The sequence below is a fragment of the Barbatula barbatula genome (assembly GCF_947034865.1).
Source record: "Barbatula barbatula genome assembly, chromosome: 1".
Taxonomy (NCBI): domain Eukaryota; kingdom Metazoa; phylum Chordata; class Actinopteri; order Cypriniformes; family Nemacheilidae; genus Barbatula; species Barbatula barbatula.
Window position 1 is genome coordinate 7,015,451 of NC_136766.1, and position 25,009 is coordinate 7,040,459.

At 37.8% G+C, this 25,009-nt stretch overlaps 1 protein-coding gene across 3 annotated transcripts in view; it reads right to left on the minus strand.

Annotated features, from left to right (window-relative positions):
• Nucleotides 1-7,087: 7,087 nt before the first annotated feature.
• The window catches only part of mical2a (microtubule associated monooxygenase, calponin and LIM domain containing 2a), a 39,088-nt gene continuing 21,166 nt past the window's right edge, over nt 7,088-25,009 (minus strand). The window contains exons 6-25 of one of the 3 annotated variants that reach the window (XM_079480292.1): nt 23,799-23,954; nt 22,787-22,887; nt 22,148-22,405; nt 21,941-22,056; nt 21,542-21,668; nt 21,072-21,162; nt 20,085-20,232; nt 18,990-19,189; nt 17,959-18,056; nt 17,766-17,834; nt 17,527-17,673; nt 17,192-17,308; nt 16,157-16,390; nt 15,829-15,936; nt 13,004-13,081; nt 10,129-10,309; nt 9,276-9,352; nt 9,105-9,183; nt 7,541-7,583; nt 7,088-7,303 (exon numbers count right to left, since the gene is read on the minus strand). In XM_079480292.1, the coding sequence (XP_079336418.1) occupies nt 7,564-7,583; nt 9,105-9,183; nt 9,276-9,352; nt 10,129-10,309; nt 13,004-13,081; nt 15,829-15,936; nt 16,157-16,390; nt 17,192-17,308; nt 17,527-17,673; nt 17,766-17,834; nt 17,959-18,056; nt 18,990-19,189; nt 20,085-20,232; nt 21,072-21,162; nt 21,542-21,668; nt 21,941-22,056; nt 22,148-22,405; nt 22,787-22,887; nt 23,799-23,954 (2,405 nt within the window). In that variant the 3' untranslated portion in view covers nt 7,088-7,303; nt 7,541-7,563. Of the gene's footprint in view, nt 9,184-9,275; nt 9,353-10,128; nt 10,310-13,003; nt 13,082-15,828; nt 15,937-16,156; nt 16,391-17,191; nt 17,309-17,526; nt 17,674-17,765; nt 17,835-17,958; nt 18,057-18,989; nt 19,190-20,084; nt 20,233-21,071; nt 21,163-21,541; nt 21,669-21,940; nt 22,057-22,147; nt 22,406-22,786; nt 22,888-23,798; nt 23,955-25,009 lie in introns of all 3 variants that reach the window. The other 2 variants (XM_079480293.1, XM_079480294.1) reach the window with 2 other exon arrangements.

Genomic DNA, 25,009 nt, shown 5'->3' on the forward strand with positions numbered 1-25,009 from the left:
CAAAGAGCAGTCACACAATGAGACCGAGCTTTAATAAAACCAAATGATCGAAAGCAGGGCCTGACAACCAGAAGTACAATATCCCACTCTCACCGACCTCCAGATTAAAACATACAAAGGAATATTTTCATTAAATGTCCTATCTACTGTATAACCAACCCATTCTGGGGAAAACAGTCAAGGGAGAGCGAGTTATACATTCATTGTGATTCTATACTGTACATATCAAAATGCATACAGAGAGATCTGATGATAAAGAAACACACTGGAAACCTAAGAAAATGCTAAAAATCACAACAAGTCACATGTTTGGTCATGAGCTGGTAAAATGTTAACCTAATTCAGAAAGTGTATCAGGAGAATCAGGATGAAAGGCAATAAGAAGATTATGCATGGGATGCTCCAGGCTCAGGAGTGGGTCCATCAAACAGAGCAGAGATCCAGGCCTAGTGGACGTATGCCCACCAGTGCCTCGTCTTCACAGTGGATCTTCCCTGGCAGAGGCGTGCTTCAGCAGATGCTGCACGGGTCCACAACAGCGGCCAAGGAGCCGTTCTCCTCCTTATCTCCCAAGCTGGTTTGAGCCCACCGGACCGCTGTTAATCAGAAGCAGCAGTGGAGAGCTGGCAGAGCAACAGCGCTGGTGTTCACCCTCTATCACCACACTGCAACGCTGCTCTGAACGCACACGGCTCCGGCTCAAAACACACACACACAGCAACTCGTTTAAAACAAACAACCCAATATATATGACACGATAAAAGAAACATATAAAGAGTTCATTTGCAAAAACAGATAAACTTAAACAATTAATTTAGATTAAAAAAAGAGTTATCAGTATTTTCAAATAAAATCGTTTTACAGTACAGTTCCGCCATACTTGTTGTTCAATAACATACAATACAACATACAATATTGAAAAGAATATATTTGTGTCCTGTTGAAACTATTAGCATCTAAAGTCGAACTGTAGAACATAGTCAGTTAGCAGCAATACTCAGAAAACTGAGCATCTTTGATTTGTGCACGCATCACTTAAATGTGTGCCTTTCATCACCGGAGGTCACTTATGCAGTATTGGCCTGACCACAAGGAGGCTATTTAAAGTGACTTGTATTCTTCCATGAACACGTCCAGGTTAACAAAAATCTACAAGTCAGACCTTCAATCAATACATCGTGCAATATTCACCAAAACACAAAAGATAAACATAGCATGTTTGACCGGCACATGAAATGTGATTTTGATTTCACAGATTCTTATTCTTTTTACCTCTCCCCTCCTAACTGTTGCATTTTATGTCAAATTACTTTTCATATACTGTACATATATATCACATCCTACTAATACAAACCTCAACCTATTCCTGCAACTCTGTACAAAAAATCTGTAAAAAAAAATGATATTCTCTAAAATATATATATTTTCCATTAAAATTACAGTTTTTCCTGTAAACGTGTGGTCTTTTTCTGTCATTTGACGGTCTTATCTATACAGTATTTCAAAAATATGTGACTTTTTTTACATGTTTTTTAGACATCTCATCTGTAAAAAACTCAACAATCGTTAATTTCTTATGTGGTGAAAATAAACATAAATCTTCACACTAAACTGAAAAAGGCTGTTGCTGCTATTTGTTTCATTTGACTAAATTTGTTTAATTTGATAAAAATGATGAAAAACAGCAACATTATTACAAAAACGTACCTGAACTTTTTTTAATTTTCAAGCTATCACCGATTCCTCTTAATTTTCGACTACCCTGACTCCTTTATGGTATGTAAAGCTACCTTTAATGTTTGGTCCAATTCTTGACAAGAATCAAGTCTCATAGTACATTACATTTCAAATGTCAAATATCCGGAACTTGTAAAATACATTCAGTTATAGATATAAATTCAATTGTATTGCCCTTCCATGACATGGAATATGAAACTCCACATTTCATATTAAAAACAATGTCTTGTTAATTCCTAAATGACTCTTATATGTGCCCTTCACAGCAAAGCGTGAATAAACCTGTCAGTAGGAAATCGCACCATTGATGGGCTTCCTATTGTGGGCATTGGATGTCTAAGTCTCAAAGCCATTAACAGATTAGTTAGAGGTAAATGCTTATAGATTAAGCCTGTAAATCTTGCTCTTCCATTGAATCTCTCATTTAATTGACCCTATCTGCCGTCCTGTGAATCAGCACATGCGGCGTCTTAACCAGCTCTCACGCAGGTGATCTTCTCGACACCCTCTCTGTCTCCATCTGCCTGGAGGCCACATCAATACCGGCCAATCACTAAAGCAATGCTGCTGAACATCTCTGTGAGAGTCCAGAGAAAGGATCGGTATCCCCGGAGATTTCGACATCCTGTTTTTAATCAACACCGAATCTTCACATAGCTGATGGGAACATGCTTTAAACACGGTCAGTCGAGGGCAACACACAGCTTTTTTATCCTAAACTAACAGAACGAGAAAGCGGTCGCATCTGCATCCGGCTACGTGCATAATTCTGCATTCATTCATATTTATTCCATAGATTCTTAACTCCATTACACTTCTGCAGTAATGAGTATGTGCGTTTCGCTCATCATTTAGCTACAGTGCATCTGCCTACTTACTCATCTAGTACATTGAGAAGATTTGCCTAACAAAGACCCCATTCAGTTCCTGAGCCTATTCTCCTTCCCTCTAATAGAATTATCGCCACAAAGCCATGTAAACAGTAAGCACAATGGACAGCAGCCTTGCCCCGGGCCGTCATTACAACAGACATTTTCCATGCAGATATGCTCTAAATCTGGAGTACCGTTCTTTAAAAGTCTACAACTGTGTTGAAAAACAAGACCACTTCTCTCTGCCTTGACACAGGTCTAGGACTATCTAGGACACAGAAACATCACAGAGATGAGTTGAGTCACACACTCACGTTTGGATTCTCATAGACAATGTAGTCTTATAAATGCACAATAAATTATTTGTGTTGCGTTGAATGGCATTATGTTTCTCAAGGATTTCTGAGATGAGAAACATTTCTCTTAATTTTCGACATGATGTCTTTATGACAGCCTCTGCTGGAACTAGCTTAAAAAATATCATGCAAAAATGGTTGTTCCATGTTTTCTCATCACAATATGTCTGCCAGACACTTGTGTCTCTATACAGTATGTTTTGCCAAATTCGAACATGATAACCTCTCTGGCTTTTGACATGAGAAAAACCTCTCCATTTGCACGTGTTTGACATGAGAAAAAAATCAACAGGGACTGATCTCTGGAACAACTTCTAGTTTATGAAAAACATCCATCCCTTGTTCTTCAATGTGCTTTATTTGGATTTATTGATGTCAGTCTGTGAGCTCTTGACACGAATCTTGACGTCAGTATACATGCCTCAAACGTGCCGTTTAATTCCATAAGCAAAGAGATACCAAAGAAATATAATGACCATGGTATAGCAATGGGTTCTTTCGTCTTGGCCCAGTTAGCAAAACCCTCAACTCTATAAATTGTCAGGTAGCTTTAAACGTTAGTATTCAATTTAGTGAGGTGAGGTTGAGGATTGCACAATAAAAACACGATAACATAATGTGACATATATACAACTTTAGATAAATAGTTTATATCATACAATTATAAATGAAATAGCAAAATAGTGTACTTACTGTATAATCTTGAATCATGACTGACAGTCTTAACCACGCCTTCTGTAAAGGTACAATGAAATGTACCCTAAAGAAAAGGTTGATCTAAAGAGAGGCCAGTATTTGAAAGTACGGTAGGATATGATTGGTATGTTTGAAACACAGTATTTTTGTACTTCCAGAGGCCTTTGTAGACGTGTTTGATCTGCTATTTTCTCCCTCCACTTCAGTGAGACCCTGCAGAGCGGCACAGTCAGAGGAGCGCACCATAGAGACCAGCTTTACCCCTCTGCTGAGACTCACATCCTGGCTTATGGCTTCCGGCCGCCACAGCGCCTCACACAGCATCCCTGCTGAGGTCACTCTGGCCCAGGTCAGGAACAGCAAAACCCCCCTCTCTCTCTCTCTCTCTCTCTCTCTCTCTCACTCTGGTCCATGCCATCTACACCTGCTGTGTGAAAGCACTAAAGAGAACATTTCTGCTGTATCTCGGTGTCAACTCCACACTTTTTAAGTCCCCAAATACCGAGCTCTTTCTGATCCTGTGAGGTATAGAGATCGACAGAAATGTATAGTACAAATACATCAATATGATACTTTTTTCAAATAAATTAAAGGCAACATTTATCGATAAAAAAAATTAATTTAAAAATAAACATTATTACATCCTCACTTTTAAAGGGACACACCGTCAAAGGGACAGACGCTGTCAAGCTGAGTTACAAATGACAACATTTTATTTTCAAGGTGAACTGTCCCTTTAAATGGGTGATTTGGCGTATTCGAAGCACAGCTGTACAGATGGCATCGTGCTAAACTCTTGCAAGTCATAAAAGAGATTTACAGGGATTGTATAATTCTATATTGTTGACCTACCGGAGCGCTTTTTTCTCCCCAGTCTCCAGGCATGTAATGTTGCCCGGCTCACACACCACTTATCAATGCAAAACAGATCATCTAGCCGGCATTATTGAGCTAAATGCTTCTCGACTGGATATCTACTTACAGGAATTGCGTAAGCAAAGACTGATCTGTTTGAAAAGGTTCTGTAAAGCATGCCCCCATATCCCATAATTGAATTGAGCGGCACATGTCAGTAGAAAGACATGAAACCTATACGCAGTGTACACAATCTGAAACCAAGCAAGATGACATAAGAAATGTCTTTGAAAGGAAAGAATTCAATAGATGACTTATATAAATAGCTATAAAAATGTTTTGTTTTGACATTATGGCACGCGGCTTTATTCAGATGTTAACTTGGAATAACAGTTATTGAATGACCTTAACCTTTTCACTTTGTGGATGGCACGGAGAGATAACCTTCTGCTTTGCAGCGTCTGTGTTTTCTATGTTTTATCTCCTCACAGGGCAAAACAGTTCCGAAAAGGCTACAGATATGCCCCGTGTGTCAGAAACTTTCACTTGTCAGTTTTTTAAAGGTCACAGTAGCCTTACAGTCGTCAGTGGTACAGATTAATATTGACTTGTTTGGTTTGTAGCCTTCATTTCATTCTGTAGGGCCAAACCCAATGCCTGCAATGAAATATCGCCCTCTTGTGGCAATATGTGCGCACGATCACCCTCACAGAACACTTAATAAAAAGTGTCCCTCTTTATCTTAAATCAGACTACATAACAGATACAGATGATAGGGATTTTGGAAATGTATTGTGTTCTCTTAAGTAGTGACCTACATTTTTTTTGCTTGCTACCAACACCTGTCATTACTAGGCCTACCCTACCTTCTATTGAAACTAGCACTCAATACGCCACGTTTACTAAAGTATACAGTCAATATTATATTGTTGTTATAATCTTATACTAATGCTGTTTCATATACGCCTCGGATTTAGGATATTTCACAACGGAAATCATTTCTGGATCTGCGCTCTTTTTTATTATTATTATATACTAAGTTATTAGTAATTTTAATGTTTTATTAATGTAATTGATATTTTAATGTTTTATTAATGTAATGTTTTAACATTAATATTTTAATGTTTTATTAATGTAATTTGTTTATTAATGTTTTATGAATGTAATGTTTTAACATTAATATTTTAATGTTTTATTAATGTAATGTTTTTACATTAATATTTTAATGTTTTATTAATTTAATTTTTTAACATTAATATTTTAATGTTTTATGAATGTAATGTTTTAACATTAATATTTCAATGTTTTATTAATGTGATTAATATTTCAATGTTTTATTAATGTAATGTTTTAACATTAAAATTTGAATCGTTTATTGATGTAATTAATATTAAAAAATGTATTACTGTAATGTTTTAACAATAATATTTTAATGTTTCAAAATCATTTTAATTTAAAAAAAGTGATACCGTTATTTCCGGGTTTAAGGTGGAAAATATCTAAATCCGAGATTAACCATAAACGGCACATGCAACAGGTTTTTCAGTCTTATTGTTTACTGCTATTAATGTAATGTAAAATCAGAACTGTTAAGAAAACATACTCTGTAGTGTAATTACTATAATTAAGAGCCCTCAGGAGACATCCAGATGTGTGCAGAATCAGACACGTGCGCCGCTATGTTCTAGTTTAGCCAGATGGGGGCAGTATTGCGCTAAATTCATCATATAAAAAAATCCATAATAGGTTAAAAGCATTAAGAGGTTAAGATGCTTTAAATCAAACAGATCTATCTATTTCTGGACAGAACAACTATATACATGATGTTTTTCTGCTTTACAATACCTTGACAATTTAACCACACATTTTATATTATAGTCTCTTGCCTGTTTAATGAAGAAAACCAAATAAAATAAATAACAAATATAATCTAAAAACGGTATAATCTAAGCACCAGAAGGTCTACTTTAAGGGTGTATGTGCCTTAACCAAATAAGATTACATTTCAATATTTCACTATCTGCCTTTTGAGAACATTTATAATGATAAAATAAAAACATGAGTGATTATGTCCACACCAAACCATAACACTGTAGCTATGGAGTAATGTGTTGTGATAAAGACAACACGTTTTCTCAAGGATTTATAAAGCAGAATCAGACGCGTATGAAGTTTGTGTAATTTATCATGTAGTGTCTGACCTCACCACCAAATCTCCTTATCTCCCTCATGTCCAGCTTGAAGAAGGGTCTCATTCAGGGTTACTCTGAACACTTATCAGCACTTAAAGGATCTTGAAAGTATTTTTTCTCACCCACTTGAATCTGGTAACGGAAAGAATGCTAAAGAGTTCATTCGATGAGATTCAGCAGAACACAGAGCTAGATTTAAGATTGCAGGATGCTTTAAAGAGTTCAATGTAGTTTGTTTAATCATACAAATTGTGCTATTACAATGGTGCTGTAAAATGTTAAAACAGTAGTCATGTATTAAGTCTTCAGTGTCTTATTTTGTATTTATAAAAACAGATATCAGCTAGGTTTGCACATCTAAGGAAACGATGAGAACGGCAATGTTTACATTTGTTTATTGTACTAGTATGGCTTAATATAAATAAAACAATTGACATTGAAAATATACAGCATAAAAGTCTTCAAACTGTTTTATAACACATCTAATAAAAGGTGCTACTTTAACTTATTAAGGTCATCGCGGTACTAAAGACCCCTGTTTTTTCATAAAGGCACGAGAGACCCTTTGTGTGGGGTTGTGAAATGTAAGCCACCGCTGAAACAGAAAAAAATGAAGCAGAGATCGAATGAGCAAATCATTTGCAGGGCTTGAAGACAGAAAGAAAATTCAAACACCACGACGAACAGATACAACAATCAGAGGCAGGCGTTCAGTTTCGTGCAGTGTGCATTTCCACAGCAGTTAACACTTGAGGTTCACACTTGGCTTTACAAGGCACAACACAGAGTGAAATGGCTAAAACAACGTGCACGTGAATTTGTGGGTGATCACCTTACGATCAGCATGACTCAGAATCAGAAGAGGTCAAAAAGAACTACAAGTGAATCAGAAAAGAGAAACGTAAATGTAGAGATCTTATCAAAATGCAGCCTGGAAACAAAGTGTTGTGAAATAATGCACAAAAAAGCATGCAGTGAATGTTTTATTTCAATGCCATTAGAGGATTAATATCACTCATACCACCAGAATCCACTATATTAACAAGAAACCTTCCAGTGTCAATAAAAAGCATGCTTAGCATAAAACTACATTATTAATACTTTTCAGTAAATCCTGAAAAAATCTGTGCAATGAATTGCACTTCGTAAATGTATTCCTGTAAATTGTAGAAGTAGAGTATTACGCTGTCCCCAGGTAACATGTTATAGGTAGCAAATAATGGTCCAGTGAATATTGAAAAAGAACGCATATGAAACTAGTATTTCTGTACTTTGCACTTAAACATTCTTGGTTTGAAACTAAAGTTTCATTATGGCTTGTTTTCCACAGAGACTTCCATATAATCTGATGCAAATCTGAACAACAAGTGTATAGTCTGAATCTGTTTTCTTCGCCAGATGGCACCAGTACATGTCCCTTTGTTTGTGTCATTGCATTTACAGTAATGAACTTACAACAGGAGCAAACATCAAAAGCACCTGTTTACAAATCGGACGGATGTTAAAATATGAAAGATCTGTAATTTTCATGAAGAATGTGTATGTGAATAAAATAGCAAGCTACAGCTTTCGGATTATATACAACGTTGTACAAGCCACAATGCCTACAGTTGTAAGTACAATACAGTAAATGCTCATTTTGTTTGTCACAAACTGAGAGATGAATCTTGTTTTAAACCCAAAATATTGCCTTAACAACTGAACAATCGACATCATAAGAAGTGTAAACATTGAAGGAGAATGTGGCTTCCAGATCAGCAAAGCTGACGAGGCGCTTTTGCAGCTTGATCAGTCACGGTTTCGTAAACTTGCATAAAATTAAAAGCAGAACGTCATCGTGTGCATAGGAAGGCAGCTCACATATTAAAGTGCTTTAAGTTCCCTTTGCATTTTCTTTGAACCAAACTGAAACCTTTGCAACCTGAGAAAGGCTTTGGTCATTTGTACACCCTCTAAAACAAGCCGCTAAACTTTCTCGTTTACATAAAAAGTTTGAGTTCTGCTACTTTACTTCCGCAAATGGGTACAATATGTTTCGGGACAAATAAACTGCTGTTTCTGTGCTAACCCATTAAAAGGCTTTTGAAGTTTGTCTTACATCAAGACCCACTGACCCAAGTGCTGCTCCAGCCAGTGCTGTATAGGCTGAAGATTGAGAGGTTCTGCCTCTCCGTACGTTTGGAGCACCAGTTCATGCAGAACCCCGAGCAGAGGCAGGCTCACACTGAGCAGCTCGTAGAGGAAGACGTAATCCTCCGCATTGTCCCTCAAGTGCTCCCCTGCCGCACACATTTTCCCATGCAGCCAGTTATACACACGGCGGGGTGCAGAACACACAGTCTGGCTCACGTGCAGCGGCCAGCGTACACCTTTCTTCAGCAACGAGGACAGGATACCTGGAGGCTCGCTCATGAGATGATTCTCATCTCCGCCTGGACTCCAGCTAGAGTTGTCGTGAACTCTTTCATCAATTGTCTGGGGGGAAAATGAGAGGGAATTTACTGTAAGAATGCTACTATGTGGAAAAATGATGAGAGACATTAAGAGACTGTAAGAGGTGTTATTACTGTATGTAGGTTTTGCGTCCCTCCGTTCTTCACCGAGGATTTCCGTTGAGCAAAGTGGAGTTTGCAATACAACTTTCCTACATGAGACAAAATCCAATGCAAAGCTTGTTAATAAAAGTAACACGTGACAACCTTTTACTGTAATAGCTGCAATACACTACAGTTCTTTAAAAACTAGTCATCATACACTTGCAGACTTTTTGAAAGTTTCAGATAGAAACACACTAACTGATCAAATCTGTAGACTGGCACAGACAAGTCCAGACTGAAGTCACGACGTCTTGTAGTGTATTTTATATCTGACAATATAGTGGCAGTATAGCTTGAGAGGAGCTGTCATCACCAACATGAGTGAAGAGAGAGTGTACAATTTGGTCTATTCCTCGCTGTTCCACATAAAATACTATTGTGTCGTCTTTACAAGGTACAAAAGTCCCAAGAGCTACGTTTAAAGGTTTTGTGTGTTTTTTTTATTGGAAGTCTCAGTCGCCATTCACTTTCATTGTATGGGAAATCAGTGTAATACTGGGACAGTAATAATGTGATGAAATCTGTTAACGTGTTCCATAGAAAAAAAAGAACAGGCTTTAATCTGTAACGTTTGCCTCTCTATCGCCATCTCTGTTTGAAACATAAAAGAGCAGTTTACTTCACATGCCAAATCGTTCCCCATCAGCTCAACTTACAAATCAATATTATAAGCGTATTGTTGTGAATTATGGTCATGATACAGTTTTCACACTTATCTTACTTGCTTAACAACTGTTGTTTTATTATTTTTAACCCAAAAAAGCTACAAACGACGGCTTTAAGTTACTTTATTGACACATTGATACAGGTTTCTTTAACGTACCTTCTTGTGAGTCGAAGGAGTGTCCTCCCTGGCTCAGTGGAGCTCTGCAGGTATCACAGCGGAAGCATTCTCTGTGAAAGTGGAATCCCTCCGCACTCAGTCTCTCTACTGCAAACACCCGTTTTCTGCACGTGTGACACATGTCGCCCAGACTCTGAGGGAACTCCCTTCTGAAAGATGGCTGGAAGAAAAACAGAGAAGTCTTGGGTAAGATTGTGTTAACTGAGGCATGCTGATGTGGGAGTGTAGAAGGATAACGGTGGGTGCAGTTTACTTGGCCTGTTAATATAAGCAAGCCAAACCCTGAGAAAAATATCCACATTGACAGGGTCACTACAGAGGTGGCCATGCTAAGACTGTGTCACATAGAAACATAGAGTAATAACATAAAAGTTATTATTTAATCATTTATTCATCCACATGTCATTCAAAACCTGAACAGGTCTCTTTTGTCAAAAGAAGATATTTTGAGTAATTTATCAGTGTTTTTGCGTCCATGCAATGGAAGTCAATTGGGTACAATGTTGTTTGGTTATCAACCCTCTTTAAATGTCTTCTTCTCTGTTCTGCAGAAGATAGAACATCATACAGGTTTGGAATGACATGATATGGAATAAACAACAGAATTTTTATTTTTGGGTGAACTTTGCCTTTAAAGTCTTAAGAAAGCAGCAAACACACTTATTTTTGAAAGAGGGCGAATAACTTAATTATAAATAATATTTTATGGTTATTATAAATAATCATGAATAACTAAATCATGACTGCTTTGGCACAAAGGAAACGTGATATTATAAGTAGATGTCAGAAGAAATATGATATAAACCTTTAAGGATACAGTAAATGCAAGAAATAGACCACATGCATTTCATAGATGAATGCACTTCCTTGCTAGATTAATTCTGATATATTTACTTTCAGTCCAGATGACAAACGTCACTAAACAGTTGTTTGATAGCTTACCGGAGTGTCCGAGTCATTTTTGTTGGGTATATTATCATTTGTATACCGAGCAACCACGGTCTCTGCCCTGGCACCCACAACCAGAGACGCTTTCCCTACTGTGCGCTATCAGCCAATAAGAGAGCAGAAAAAGAAAATAAGACAGACAGAAAAAGTGATAGAAAACAAGATCATGCACGAACATTCAAGAAGACAGACTAACGTAGTCATACCGTAAATGTGATTGTAAAGATCTGGAATGTGCCGTATCTTACTAAAGACATCAGGTACATACCTTAGATGCCAAACAAAGACAGCTCACTAAGTTTTGAAACAAAGCCACATCTTTTATTTGGAAAAGAGAGCGTTGTTAGTCAATTATGAGATGTTTCTAACAGTTTATGGCAACTTGGAACTGTTTGATGGGTGGAGCAAATGTTTCAGGTCAAACATCTGGCAACAGAAGAAAGGACGCCTGATCTCTCTCTCTCTCTCTCTGTGGCTATTGGAGATGTATGGACGTTTACAGCCAACAATGTGTTTTACTGGCACATTGTCTTTACAAAACCAACCACGTGAAGAGAGACAGTTAATAAGAGACAAAGACATCAAAGAAAGACGCTGCAATGATCAGACCAACAATCTTACAGATCTAAAAACAGTGTCATGCATTCAAAACCATGATTTTGGTCTTTTTTGAAGATTTGTGGTTTGTGTGCGAACTTTGCCTTTAAATCTGAGTAACATATGAACACCCACCATTTGTGAGTTGCTATTTGCTTCTCCTTGTATGTCTAAGCCATAAAGTTGTGTGTCTGGCTTTGATTTACAGCTTTAAAGAGACACGAGGACAGACAGAGGAGTGAAATTAAATATCCGTGAAAGCATGTTAATAAGAAACGATTATGCAAGAACGAAGTCAAGACATTAAGGATGAGCACATAAGGTGAAATGGCTTTATTACTGTAATAGAGAAGCAGATGAGAAAGTAAAAGAAAGGTAGTGAGCAGCAGTGCATTCTGGGATGGGGTGAAATATTACGGAGTTAGAATGAAGAGTTCGGAGGCTTGAAGGGGTCTGTTCAGTGCATAGATGGAGAGAAACAGATGAAACAACAGAAAACATGATGGGTTTGCATGATATGAGAGCCGGAGTTTGATAATGAATAATTCGCAATGCCAATTGTTTATTTGTAAAACTCAAAGCACCATAAAACAATAAAGCTGCAAAACACAAACATGCTTTATGAGTTATTCAACAGTAAAGAGTAAAGACATAGGTCACCCAAAAATATAAAATTAACATTTATTTATCCTCATGTAGTTTGCAAACTGTATTCAACACTGTGAAACACCAAAAAATGATATTTTGAGAAATGTCTCATTGGTTTTGTGTCTATACAGTCAATCTGCAAAGGAAAGTCATACAGGTTTGGAATGACAAATAATGAAGGGGCGGCGGACTATCCCTTTATGATAACTTGTCATTGAATGTAAAGTTTTTGTCTTAGTTTGACTGAGGAAACTCAGTTTCTTTCTGATGTCCAAAAGGAGACGCTGTGCCACTATATAACTGAAGGCACGAAGTAAAAGCTTGTTGAGGAAAGGTGAGACCAAGCAGTCTTAATATACATTTTCCCCAAATTGGTCAGATAAAAAAAATGAGCATATTTTTTATTATAAATGTGTAATTTTTGTAAAGTACACTTTTAGAAATTAACTATAAACATGGTGGTTGCTAAAAAAATGTAATCTTTATAACTAAATTGATTTCTAATTGGTTAAACGAATGATATTACAATACATACTCTTGCTCTTTGTCCGGCTGTATGGTTCCATATAGAACAAATGATTAAAGATCAAGTAATCCACATATCTAAACACAGGTGGTTTATCTTTGCACACAGACTGCAATTATATTTCTTAACACTCACCAGATGAGTTGCTTTAACAGTTTCACTCGGAGTCTCTTGTTTAAAACGTTGCTCTTGTATCGGTTTGGGTCTAGGTATCTTAATAACACAGATTTAATAGAAAAGAAAGAGAAGAAAGAAAACACTGAAATTATTTTAGTAGTGATTAAAGGAGTGTTAAGTCATTTCAGGTGTCCCTACCTGCAGCAGCAAAGAAGAGGGATGGGAGGAAATGAGAGGAGGACAGGAAGCAGCGGTGCATTGTGGGGGAGGGTGTGAGGGGTGACTGAAGGAATGATGTGAGAATGATAAGCAGAGGACTCGGGCTTTGCAGAAGGGTATTGGAGTAAAAAACAATATGAATTATGAAATATGTATGGGTGACCAAAACAAACTCTTAAAGGAACAGTACGCTCAAAAAGAAAAGTCTGTCTAATTGTTGACTTTCTCATTTGCTATTGTGCACTTTTAACGACGACAGAATTTCCATATTTGGGTAAACTATTTATATTACATGCATATTTAAACATTTATCTACCTTTTCTACTGATAATATTATGACATTTGCTATTAATGTTGATCACTGCCATAAGGTGATTGCGTATTGTTGAAGCATAGTCTCACTGTATTATGTGCTTTAAGATGGTGATCGGATGCCTTCTCCTGAGCTTTCAAGAGTTTGGTTTCCTCTGGCAGAGCTGCTTTGTTTTCCTTTTGCACAGAAAAATTTGACCTGTTTTGACTCAACTAAACTCACGAATCAAAACGTTCGTTCCATATTGCATCAGTGATTTCGACATGTTATCATGTTTGAAATCATCCCGTGTGAATATGAGATGATGAACGAGTCTCAGAAACAAATGTTGCAAATAATGCTGCTAAAAAGCTTTCGCCATCTGTAAGCTATTTGCTTGTATCTTCACCTCCTGTCCAAACGTTTCTAAGTGCAGAAATCTGTTCGTCTTGTTAAGAGAGGGATAAAAAAGAGCAGTAAATAAAACCGATGCAATAAAGCTGATGAACAGACCAACACAACAAAAAGCTATTTTACGACGTGGCTAATTCATATGAATTCGTATGATCTCATTCGTAGATTTTTGCTTCGTTTTACAATGAACGAATTCATACGAATAAGCAACCTCATAAAATGTTACAAATTTATGTGAGATCAGGTTGAACGGACATGCAGAATTAGATGATAAAGTGTAAAATGATGAACATCTGTAAAGATTTCAGGTTACAGATTACTGTATTTTCTGTTATACATTTATCAGAGGCTGCTGGCATGCATTGGGTTCTCAGGTTTTAAGTATTAACTTTGTTCTGTGTTCCGCAGGTGAAATAAAATAGACACACAAGACAACTGTAGACGTACAGTAAGTGTGACTTTAATTCATCTTAATGGATAGCATATCTTAAGTCTGAGATATACCTTAATGCTGGGCTCACACCAAACGGGAATAGGCGATTTGCACGTGTATGTGTGTTTATGTAATTACATACAAAGTCAATGCAAAGATGCGAATAGATGCAGGTGATGCGAAGGACATGAATCAGGAGCTGTGAACGCGAGTTGAAAAATGTAAACTCTAGCAAGAAATTGCACGAAGAACTCATTGACACCTACTATTTGACGCGTGAAGACTCTCCCCATAGCGTGATGTTTTTTCGCGTCACTCACGGCAAAATAACCAACTTCCCTGCGAGTAATAAAGAGCGTGGAAGGCGATTGTTCGAGTTTGGTGTGAACACATCGTAAGAATTCTAAGATATCTGGCGAAGTATGTGAGCGGAAAAAATTAACACCTCACATTTAAATGTAGCCGTCATTTATAGGGATTGACGTGCCGGAAAGTTTTCAAAAGCTAAATATGCTTAAAGGTTTCCAAGAAATTACAAGGATCTCCAGCATGCCTACGCACGCTATGCTGACAGATGATGACAAAACCCAAAGCCTGCATGAAACCAAAGGAATGCATGCATTCAGAGCCATCTTCACATGCATACACGTGACTCTCATAATGTATAAGATATAATACTGCAAAACACATCGAGACATTTCAGTCACGCTTAAATGTGTCTGAAAGTCATTGTATTAGAAACAAACACATCAAATGCATTTAAATAAACTTTAAAGAAAGATTTCAAGTAAAATACGACTTTGAATTATAAAGCAAACATTAGTGAAACATATCCATACAGTAGTTGATGGGTTGAACTACACCTGGGGTTATTTGTAAGGACATCCGCGTGAATCTGATGGGAACTGACTTTATACAGATATCAATGCCGAATGGCCCAGAAAGTGAAATTAGTTCTGAAAAACAGTTCAAGCACCGATTGTTTGCAGATGGTTTGAATGAACTTGTACTACAACTTTGGCTTAAGAACATGGAGCCACTAGCCATTTCTGCTAGGAAATATAATAAATGCAGAGATAGCGTTGGATTCATCGGTGGACATCTGGACTGTTGGCTACTCCTAATGTGGGCAGTAATAAAAAAGTATTAAAATTAACTTTCTTCCCAGATATTTATTCAACTGCTTACAGGAGCACTAAGCAGCCCAAGCATCTTTACATGACGCGGAGAGCCATGTGGAAGTTTCCAAATGAAAACATGTATTCCTTCTGACGCGTTTTACTGTACGTCTTTGTGAGTTATACAGGATTCAGGTTGTACAACGTCTTGATTTGACCTACATCTGTTCTGCTACAGCGAATATGAACCAATTATTGTATGGAGGGGAGGGGGGAGGTAATGACTCAGTATGTGATGATATCTGCAAACACTGCAGGTGCATAAAATGATTGTCAGTCGCAGGGCAAGCAGCGCAGCTGTAGTCACCTGATGCTGAGATGCCGTCTCACTCGAGAACAGAGCACTCAGATGGACAGCTTTCTCCTTTATGTTTTTCGTTTGAAACTCTCTGGCGTTTTCAGTCTGGGCTTTCCTCTGAGTGTGAACGTGGGGAAAGACAACAGCAGGGAAAAAAAGGCAAAGAATAAAGAATGTCCCTTATGTACTGTCGGATGCTTCCTATACACCAACATATTAACTTCATTATTATAGTCACAATATCTTTATTTTGCGTTAAATATGACATATAAAAAGAAGGAGAAGAAACAGAAAAGAAAGAGAATGGGAAAGAAATAGAAGATAGGTGACTGATCACCTGACCGATCTTATCTTCCACCTTCTGGAGGCGCTGGAGCATTGCTTTCATGGCCAGCACTGTTGAATGGCGTGTGTCGGCATATCCAGACCCTGAGCTGGCTGTGGTTTCTGCCTCTGACTGAGTGTGTGAGTGTGTGTGGGTCGGTTTCCTCCGTGGATTCAGAGGACTGGAATGAAGTGAGGGGAAGAGAGGAGCAGATTGCTCCTCACTAACACAGGAAGTGGATGGAAACTGTGAACACACAGCACATGTGGGCAGTGCTCACTGATAACACAATCTCACAGATAAACTTTCAATGTGTCCCTAGAGCGTCTTGGGGCTGAGATTTAAAGGATTTTGTGTTAAGTCTGCTAAGAATGTTAAAATATTGTAGCGGTACAGACAGCGATACTTTGAGGGATACTATGAAATTGATCAATTATCATACGATGCCATGGAATGGTATAATAGTTTACTCAAATTTAAACTTATCAATGATGTTTATGGAAATAAAATATCAGCTTAAATATTATTAAACTAAAGGTAGAAATTTTGAAATGTTACCTATGACATTAAGCTATATCAGATTAAACTGAGGCACTTAAGTAATCAAATGAACAAAATACTTACAGTATATGGGCAACATAAATAAATAATAAAAAGACAAAAGCACATGACTACATTGATAAGAATGAAACTAAAAGTAATGTAAAAACTTAAAATATAAAAATAAAATCTAATTCTAAATATTAATAAAGCAAAACTAACACCAAGATGCTTTACCAAAAAGAATACCAAAGTATTACTATGGTACACATTCAAAACATTACTTCTTAACATTATGCCAAAAAACGTTCTATGGCATTCTTTGGTAAGTGACTCATTAACTATTAAATAATTCATTAAAACGCTTAAATACTAATATAGATTATTAAAAGGAAATAAAGTAGGCAGACTCTTAGTACAGTAGTGTACATTGCAGCTGTTACCACGGTACTTTACTATATGTGGTGTTTGTTTTTTGTGAGTATAGACTCATTTTGGGGGTTGTACCTGTTTTTTAGGGGGTGGGGGTGGTGGAACTTTGTTCTTGATAATTTTAAAGAGAGGGCTGTCAGTCATATTCGAGGATGGAGGTCTTGGAGGGCTCTCAACATTATACTCGAGAGACTAGAGTTTCACAGATATGATATGTAGCCAGTGTCAGCGAGACAGGTGGAAGAAAAGAGAAAGAAGAGATTATTGGAGCAAGAAAACGAGGAAGGGATATATGGGAGGCAGGAGGAATGACTCTAAAAAGTAGGCTTGTCCAGGGTGTCAACTCATGGTAAATCAGTTTGTTTTAAAACATCATGAACAGTAAATCCTCTGAGGTCTGTAGTCTTTACCTGCCTGCGAAGAGAGCAATTTGCTGTGTTGTTGTCAAACTTCGCCAGTAGTTGAGTGGCCATAAACTTGACCCTATTTTCCTTCAGCTCCCGCCCCTCCGCGGCTAGGAAAGACCTCGGATTGGAGGACTTGGTTGTGGCAGAGACCTGGCAGAGAAACAGCCCAATCAGAACTCGTTTCTGATTTAATATGCTTTCATATGCATTATGAAATTCATGGCTTTTCAGGTGTGTCTAACCTCTAAGCAGTCAAATTTCCGTCTTCTTTTAAATACAGCATCACTGTTCACTTCCACCTTTTCATCATTCTAAGATAAAAGTAAAATTTATTTTAGAAATAAATCTTGCTATAGCACATATAAAGAAAAAAGTGGATGCCTTGAACAAAGTAATCTTAAATGCAATGTCAGGTACTAGATCAATATAGTATACCTTTGGTATGCGTTTTCGAGGCTGCAGTGACTTATAAACAGGTCTGGGAGAACTTGAGGAACGTTTCTCATTATTTGCATCTTCCTCATGTTTTGAATCTACAAAAAAGCACATGACAGAAGCATTTGCATGGCTTTTCGAAAAAACAACAACATAAAATGTGCATCTAGTACATACCTTTAAAACGCATTACCTAAATTATTATTAGGCTATTTAATTGTTGCCCATGCACATTCCTAGAAAGCTGTTGTGGAAAACGTGTTGGCTAATGAGGCCATGTTGAAAAAAGCTGAGCTGACATCAGGCTTGGCACAGGTGTATTGTTGATGCATTGCGCCATTTTACTTCTGGGGCCAGACAATGTGTTATGTAGTACATTTACTGTACAGCCTAAAGCAGAGATTTGCAGGGCGGTAACCTGCTTCAGGGCAGACGTGCATTCCTAGCATGACTGAGCGCATGGCTGCATGAAAGAATTGAATAACAGTGATGTGTTTTAGTTCAGGAGGCCCGAAAGATGTTTTTTGGGGGGGGGCTTTCTTTTAAAGCATTTTAATAGACACACCTTATGCTAACTCAAAGCAGGTGAAAAATGCGCTTAACGCAGATAAGAGGTTTACAGTGTAAAATGCTATTAATCTTTTAGCACCTTGAGTGGGCAAAAGGTGAGGGTGCCTACACACTATATAGCCCTGTTGGAGAATTTAGCAGATAATAAATCTTAAAATATTTTTATGACTTTTAGTATAGTTATGTTAAGTATAGTTTAGTATGTTTAAACTAGTGCATTCATAAATGATAATATATAATGATAAAATATAATACATATTTTGAAGATTATAAGCATTTAAAACTTACAACGTCTCCCTTTCACCAATAGGGATCAACTATTATTATGACATCATCCATGTCTTCATGTCATCATTCAACTTTTCACCAACACAAAGGAAAACCAAACTCTATTGGCTTTTTTAAAAGGGGGAGGAGCCCGTGATCCTATTAGCAATGTGATGAAAGATTTGCGGGTCTACCTGTAGGAGGTAAAGGTGTACCACGAAACAACTCGTAAAACTTTGAGAGGTAGGCGCTCATGCTGGTCTTGTCCGGCTCCTGAACGGAGACCAGCTCTTTCCCAGTGATAAACGGCTTGATACCAAATTCCCTCTCGGCCACGTCAAACGCCAGCTGAAGGTTTTTGATGCAGTCTTGCTGATTCAAAGTGTCATAATTGCTGCAGGAAATCAGGAGAAAAGAGAGAACGTGACATCTCAGTAAGGGTGATCTGAAGATATGATTGTTCCCTGTTTTTTAAGCTACTTCTGACAGTCCATAGGCTGACAGACATGACAAACGGCCCTTGATAAGGCGTGTGAACTGTTGCATATGTTATGAGGGTTGAATTCGGTCTCAGCTTTAAAAAAATGTTGAACAGTCTCTCTGTTGAAATGACAAATTACTGTGGGCTGGAAAGGAAAAAAGCGCTTTAACGTAAAAATGCGAATTCTCCAGAGGTCAAAGTGCTTTTCACATGTGCTGCTCAAGTTTAAGATTAAACAGTAACTAAATATGAAGGCAAAAGCTAAGAAACATACAGGAGTGTTGACCAGAGCGGTTGCCAACACAAAACATGATTTGTGGGCACGTCAGCCGTCAGACCAAATATTTGTTAAATGTGTTTACAAGTTCATTCCATTGCTAATGTTTTACATGTCTAATGAACATCATGAAACTGTCACGTACAGTAAACTATACTGTTTGTTTGGAATTGTCATAGGCTTCCTTTTATAAGGGAAAATTAAGGCATAATGAATTTGAAAGAATGTCTATTACTACATAATTTAACGTTGTAAGGTCTCATCTTTTTTGGTCTAAAACACATGTTAAAAAAATCGTATAGGTAATACCCTGCACACCCCTTGGGTAAATGAATTATGGTTTTGTTATAGATTACCATTTTATTACCATAGTTTAACTACAAATACAACGGTTAAACTTGGTTATTGCGATGAGACCATAATAAAGTTGTGATTACTATGGTATAACTACAAAAAAACCTCCCCACAAAACAATGAATACTATATTTAAACCATGGATAATGCGAAGTGCGATGTGAAGAATCATCTCACATAAGTTGTGGTTTGAAGCGATGAATCAGTGCACAGAGAGCCAGGCCACTCGTCCAACAGGAAGTGAGGTCAATCACATTCACACCCCTGTAGCCATCAGTCTGTTTCTGACACCACGTCAATAATCGACTGGGCCGGATCTCAGACTCTGTTAAAAACACAAATAAAGGTCAAGGTGATGGTATTTCTATTTATAAGGTGTGGGAACTGTGTCAGACTGACAGCTTACAACGGTTCATAAACACACTAAAGTCACGTGTGTAGCACGCGATGATATGATCTATAATGACTGTTGGGAAATAGCAGCATGACTACTTCTTAAAATAGTCTCTGTGTGTTCATCTTTTCCTATTTCCTCCTAAGAGGAAGACCTGAAGACCTACATTTGTAGGTTTTGATGTCTGTCTGTCAGAAAGTCGAATGGGCAAACTACTCCCTCTAAAAAGACAGTAAACATAAAAATCTCAGCTCTTTTTAATACAACCGAGGTAAATGCTAGTGAATTGTCAAGCTTCAAAAATATCATAATAAAAGTATGCCATATGCCTTTTGCACTAGATTCAGAATTCTCTTTTTTTTTGTGAACTGTCCCTTTAAGAAGGGGTGCATAGAGCATTCCTTACTCCAGAGAGAGACTTAAAGCTGTAGGGGATCAGTTCAGGGTAATACACTTCTCACTTTGGCTCCGCTGATAATAACAAATCTCAAACTGGGCTTAACTCCCTCAGCGGAGATAAATTCTGCCTCTCCCTGAACGTTCCACATCACAGGAGCAAAGCACACTCTCTGTGTTTGGAGAACAGAAGCCGGCTGTTGTCTGCTAGGGATCGGCGTGCTGTAAACACATTCAGATTTTGACTAGAGTAACTCGTCTACGATTATCATATGCAAATCTCACGCAGCAGACACCAGCCGGCTTGAGAATACAGACAGTCCACTTAACATTGAAAGATTAAAGCGTCAGATTGATAGGAAGGTTCTTCTAACCTCGTCTGGCCAGGTTAACAGGGCGTCGTATTGTGGCGGCCCGTTCCAGAGAGCATACCTTCATCTCTCCACAGATATAGTTGCTGCGGACCTGCAATTGAAAAGATGGATGAGAGGTGCTCAAAGCTGATATGGACCACTTTGCAAGATGTAAGCACTTGTTCAGAAGTACATCGGGTTTAATGTTTTTATTTTTATTTTATAAATAATGATGTAAATAAATCTTAAAGATATTCGTTTGGCCTTTTGATTTGGTTATAAATCCTTGTTGGTTGTTTTCTGTTTCAGTGTTGGTGCAGCACTGGTGGTCTATATTCACCATATTATTACATTTCAACAATCGTAACTTGAAAAAACAAGATTTTAGTTTTTTACGATGATTAATAAATGTCACTATTGACGTTTGTGTAGTTTTGTGGATTATTGCTGTAATGTCAACGTGATTTACACAAAGTGTGATGTCATCTCACCTGGTGTGGCCTAACACAGGTTGAGTTGAGGTTTGGATAGCGTGTTCCTGGATCGATGGTGTACAAATCAAAGTTTTTGGCAATGTTCTCAGGTGTTGTCTGAGGTAGCAAACGGTACAAACTCTCCCTGAAGTAAAAAAACAAAGAACCTATTAACTTATATATATAAATATAAACATAAAGTATACAATTTGAGAGCTATTATAAAAACCCTTTATGGTAAAATTATAAGCCTTGTTTTCGTTTTTTGTGATGCTTTCAGCAACCAATAGGAGCTTAAACTCTCCGGGTAAAAATTCTCCAGAAATTATACACACAACAGAATTAGCATTGAAAGAAATCTGCTGATCTTTGTGTTTGTGTGCATTATCGTTTGCATGTTTATGCACTTTCACTGACCTCTCTGCCAGCACATCAAGGGGACTTCTGCCCTGTGCCCAACTTTTTACAATCCAAGCTGTGTCGAAGGCTGCCAGGAAGCCACGGGCACAGCCAGTCCCCATAGGCCAGAAAGGCTACAGACAGACGCATGTTCACAGTTATCAGAATCTTACATTATTATACATGGACAATAAGTAAAATTGCACAATAGTATAATATCCTCACCTCTAGAAGGCTGTCTCCTACAAGTGCCACCAGTACATTTCGCCCGAACCGCTCCCTGACCAGAGCAGCGTTCTCTGAAGCATACATGCAGGTGAAGTCAAACATGGCCACGTCAGGCTGACCGCAGTGGTTCATGGCGTAGTCCAGAGTGGGCAGCTGGTAGTGGGTAGCAAAATCTGCAGCTTCTCGGGCGTAAACCAGCAAAGCCTCCTGGTTGACATTCTCGCTGTTCAGTAGTGCCTCAGTATCAATGTAATCCTAAAAACAATAAACCGTGTCATGATAATAAAGAATGCTGGTTTTTATGTGATTACTGATTCTTCAGCACGATTACTTTTTCTTTAGTAAAATAAGTAAACAGGGTTAACTGTAAAGACTTTCCGAGGCTGGACACCACTGCGTCAATGATAAGGGCCTTAGTATCAAGAGTAGTTGTGTCCATGTTTATGGGACTGTGTGTGTTTATGAAGCAGATAGAGACAGAACACAGATTGTACGCTTGTGAAATATTGTGAAGTTTATGAGCCTCAGGTCTCATTGTTTTGTCTTTGGACTTTTGGTCATAGTCACTCCATCTTGCAGAAAGTTAAGACAAAGAGTTCAATCAATACATGACACACATGAAACCAACAAACTCACATGAATGATGACACCCTTGTCCAGCAGGCTCTGCTTCTTCGCTGTCATGACGAAGTAGTGCGTTTTGTCTTTGTAGTAAACAATGTTCTCCAGATCAATGCCTGCACAAAAGACAAACTCATGATCTGATCTGTCAGAGACAGAAATGTAAAATGAAAAACAGTTCTTCTGAGGTCAGCTTGAGTTTAAGTGAGGATTTATCAAGAATTCAGCTTAAAAGGAACACAAGTCATGGCAGGTATACCAAAGCTAATATACTTGGAGGTATAATAGTATATAATAGAGGAAGTTCATAATCCATTGAGGGATAAACATTTACATTTAAGTGACAAATCATGGCTAGAGAAAGATAACTGAAATATGTCTGTTCATACCTCAAGATAACACTGTAACATTTAAGAAAAACATTGGGAGAAATACAAGGAAAGGCCAGTTAAGCACAAAAGAGCTCTATAAAATGTTAAATAATGTGCCTTTTTGCACAGATTGTGTATTAAAAAAAATATGTCCCACAAAAATGCATATTCTGAACATTTTATTTTAGTTAAACCATTTTTATTTTAAATGCAAAGTTGTTATTTGTAGATGTTTGAATGGTTAGGTTACATTATTCAGGGACAAATCTGTATTTCTTTCTTCAGATAAACACAAAGAAAGATATTTGGAAGAATGCTTGTAACCAAACAGTTCTTGGATTCCATTGACTACCATAGTAGAAACAATTGCTTTATAAATTCTTTGTTTTGTTGAACCCAAAATGAGAGATTTTGAAGAATGTATGAAAGAAAACAGTTCTGGGGCACGTTTGTCCACCATTGTCATTTTTCCAACTATGGTAGTCAATGGTGGCCAAGAACAGTTTGGTTACAAGCCTTCTTCCAAATATCTTCCTCTGTGTTTATCAGAACAAAGAAATGTATACAGATTTGGAACAACTCCAAGGTGAGTAAACGATGACAGCATTTTTATTTTGGGGGGAACTGTCTCTTTATTCCTGGTGTATTTTTCTTACCAGTTTCCTGTCTGAGATCCTGAAAGAATTTCTGGTTGAAGATGAAGGCGACGCCACTTATCTCCTCCACCTTTGCCTCAGCTGTGGTGTTTCTGTTGATGAAGTTTGCTGTTATGGCAATGGCCAGTTTGCCACGGAATTCCTTTCTCCTGAACCCTGAGAGAGAGAGAGAGAGAGAGAGAGAGAAGGAAAGAGAGAAGGGGGGAGTTGCAAGAGGAAAGAAACCAAAATAAAGATAATTTCCTGTAGAAAATGGAAAGGGTGTTGCCATGATGTTACTAGGGTGTTCAGGGTGGTTGCTTAATGGGCGAGCATAAGGAGGCTTTTTCCAAAAATGATATTCTAATCTCTAGATATGGCTCATTCCTCTTGTTTTTAAAGACCTACTAGGACAGTTGATCTATTTAACCATCAGCCAACCACCACTGTGGAATCCAAGACATTTCAGTGGCTAAAACAAATAACAGGTTAGTTCAAATACCATGTCCAATGTACCGTTTGAGCAACGGTCATTTACATTTTGGGATATGGTAAATGCTACAAACTCCCTTTAGAGTGCACTCAACACAGTGTCTAGGTGAGAATGGTAAAAGACAATGCAATGAAAAGACTGAAGCTAATGTAAAATACACCAGTGTTTATTAATCCAGAGGAAATCTGCCACTTTTCCCAAATCAAACACCTGCTATTTGAAGATAAAAGCAGCTTGATCTCTGATTGTCTCGCTTAGCTGACATCTGAGACTAGATCTCTGAGGCTCACTCAAGAAGGAAAAAGTACTCAATGTCTTTATCTTACACAACTGAAGAGTGACAGCAGACATGTCCTTCCTGTCTGGTGAAAGTCACAGACGTAACCAGACGTGATTTTTTTATCCAGACGTGACGCTACAAGTTTTCAGCAGGTGACATTGATAGATGCGCTTTGTTTGAAGGACCTCATTACCTCCTCATTATACTTCACAGAATGGGATACAGGGGGGATAGTACAATTGCCTTTAGTCTCTCATCATGCAATATTATGAGGAGGCTCACAGGGCTTCTAAGAAACAGACACATGATTATGGATCAGAACCGTCCTATTTCTGTCATGCTTTAAAATCTTTTTCATCATCTGCATTACTTTCCCTGAACGCAGCTTCTTTACTCTGACCGCTGCTCTCCCTCAAACTGGGATAAATTTAACTTTCCCCAGACGTCCTGAACTAGCTG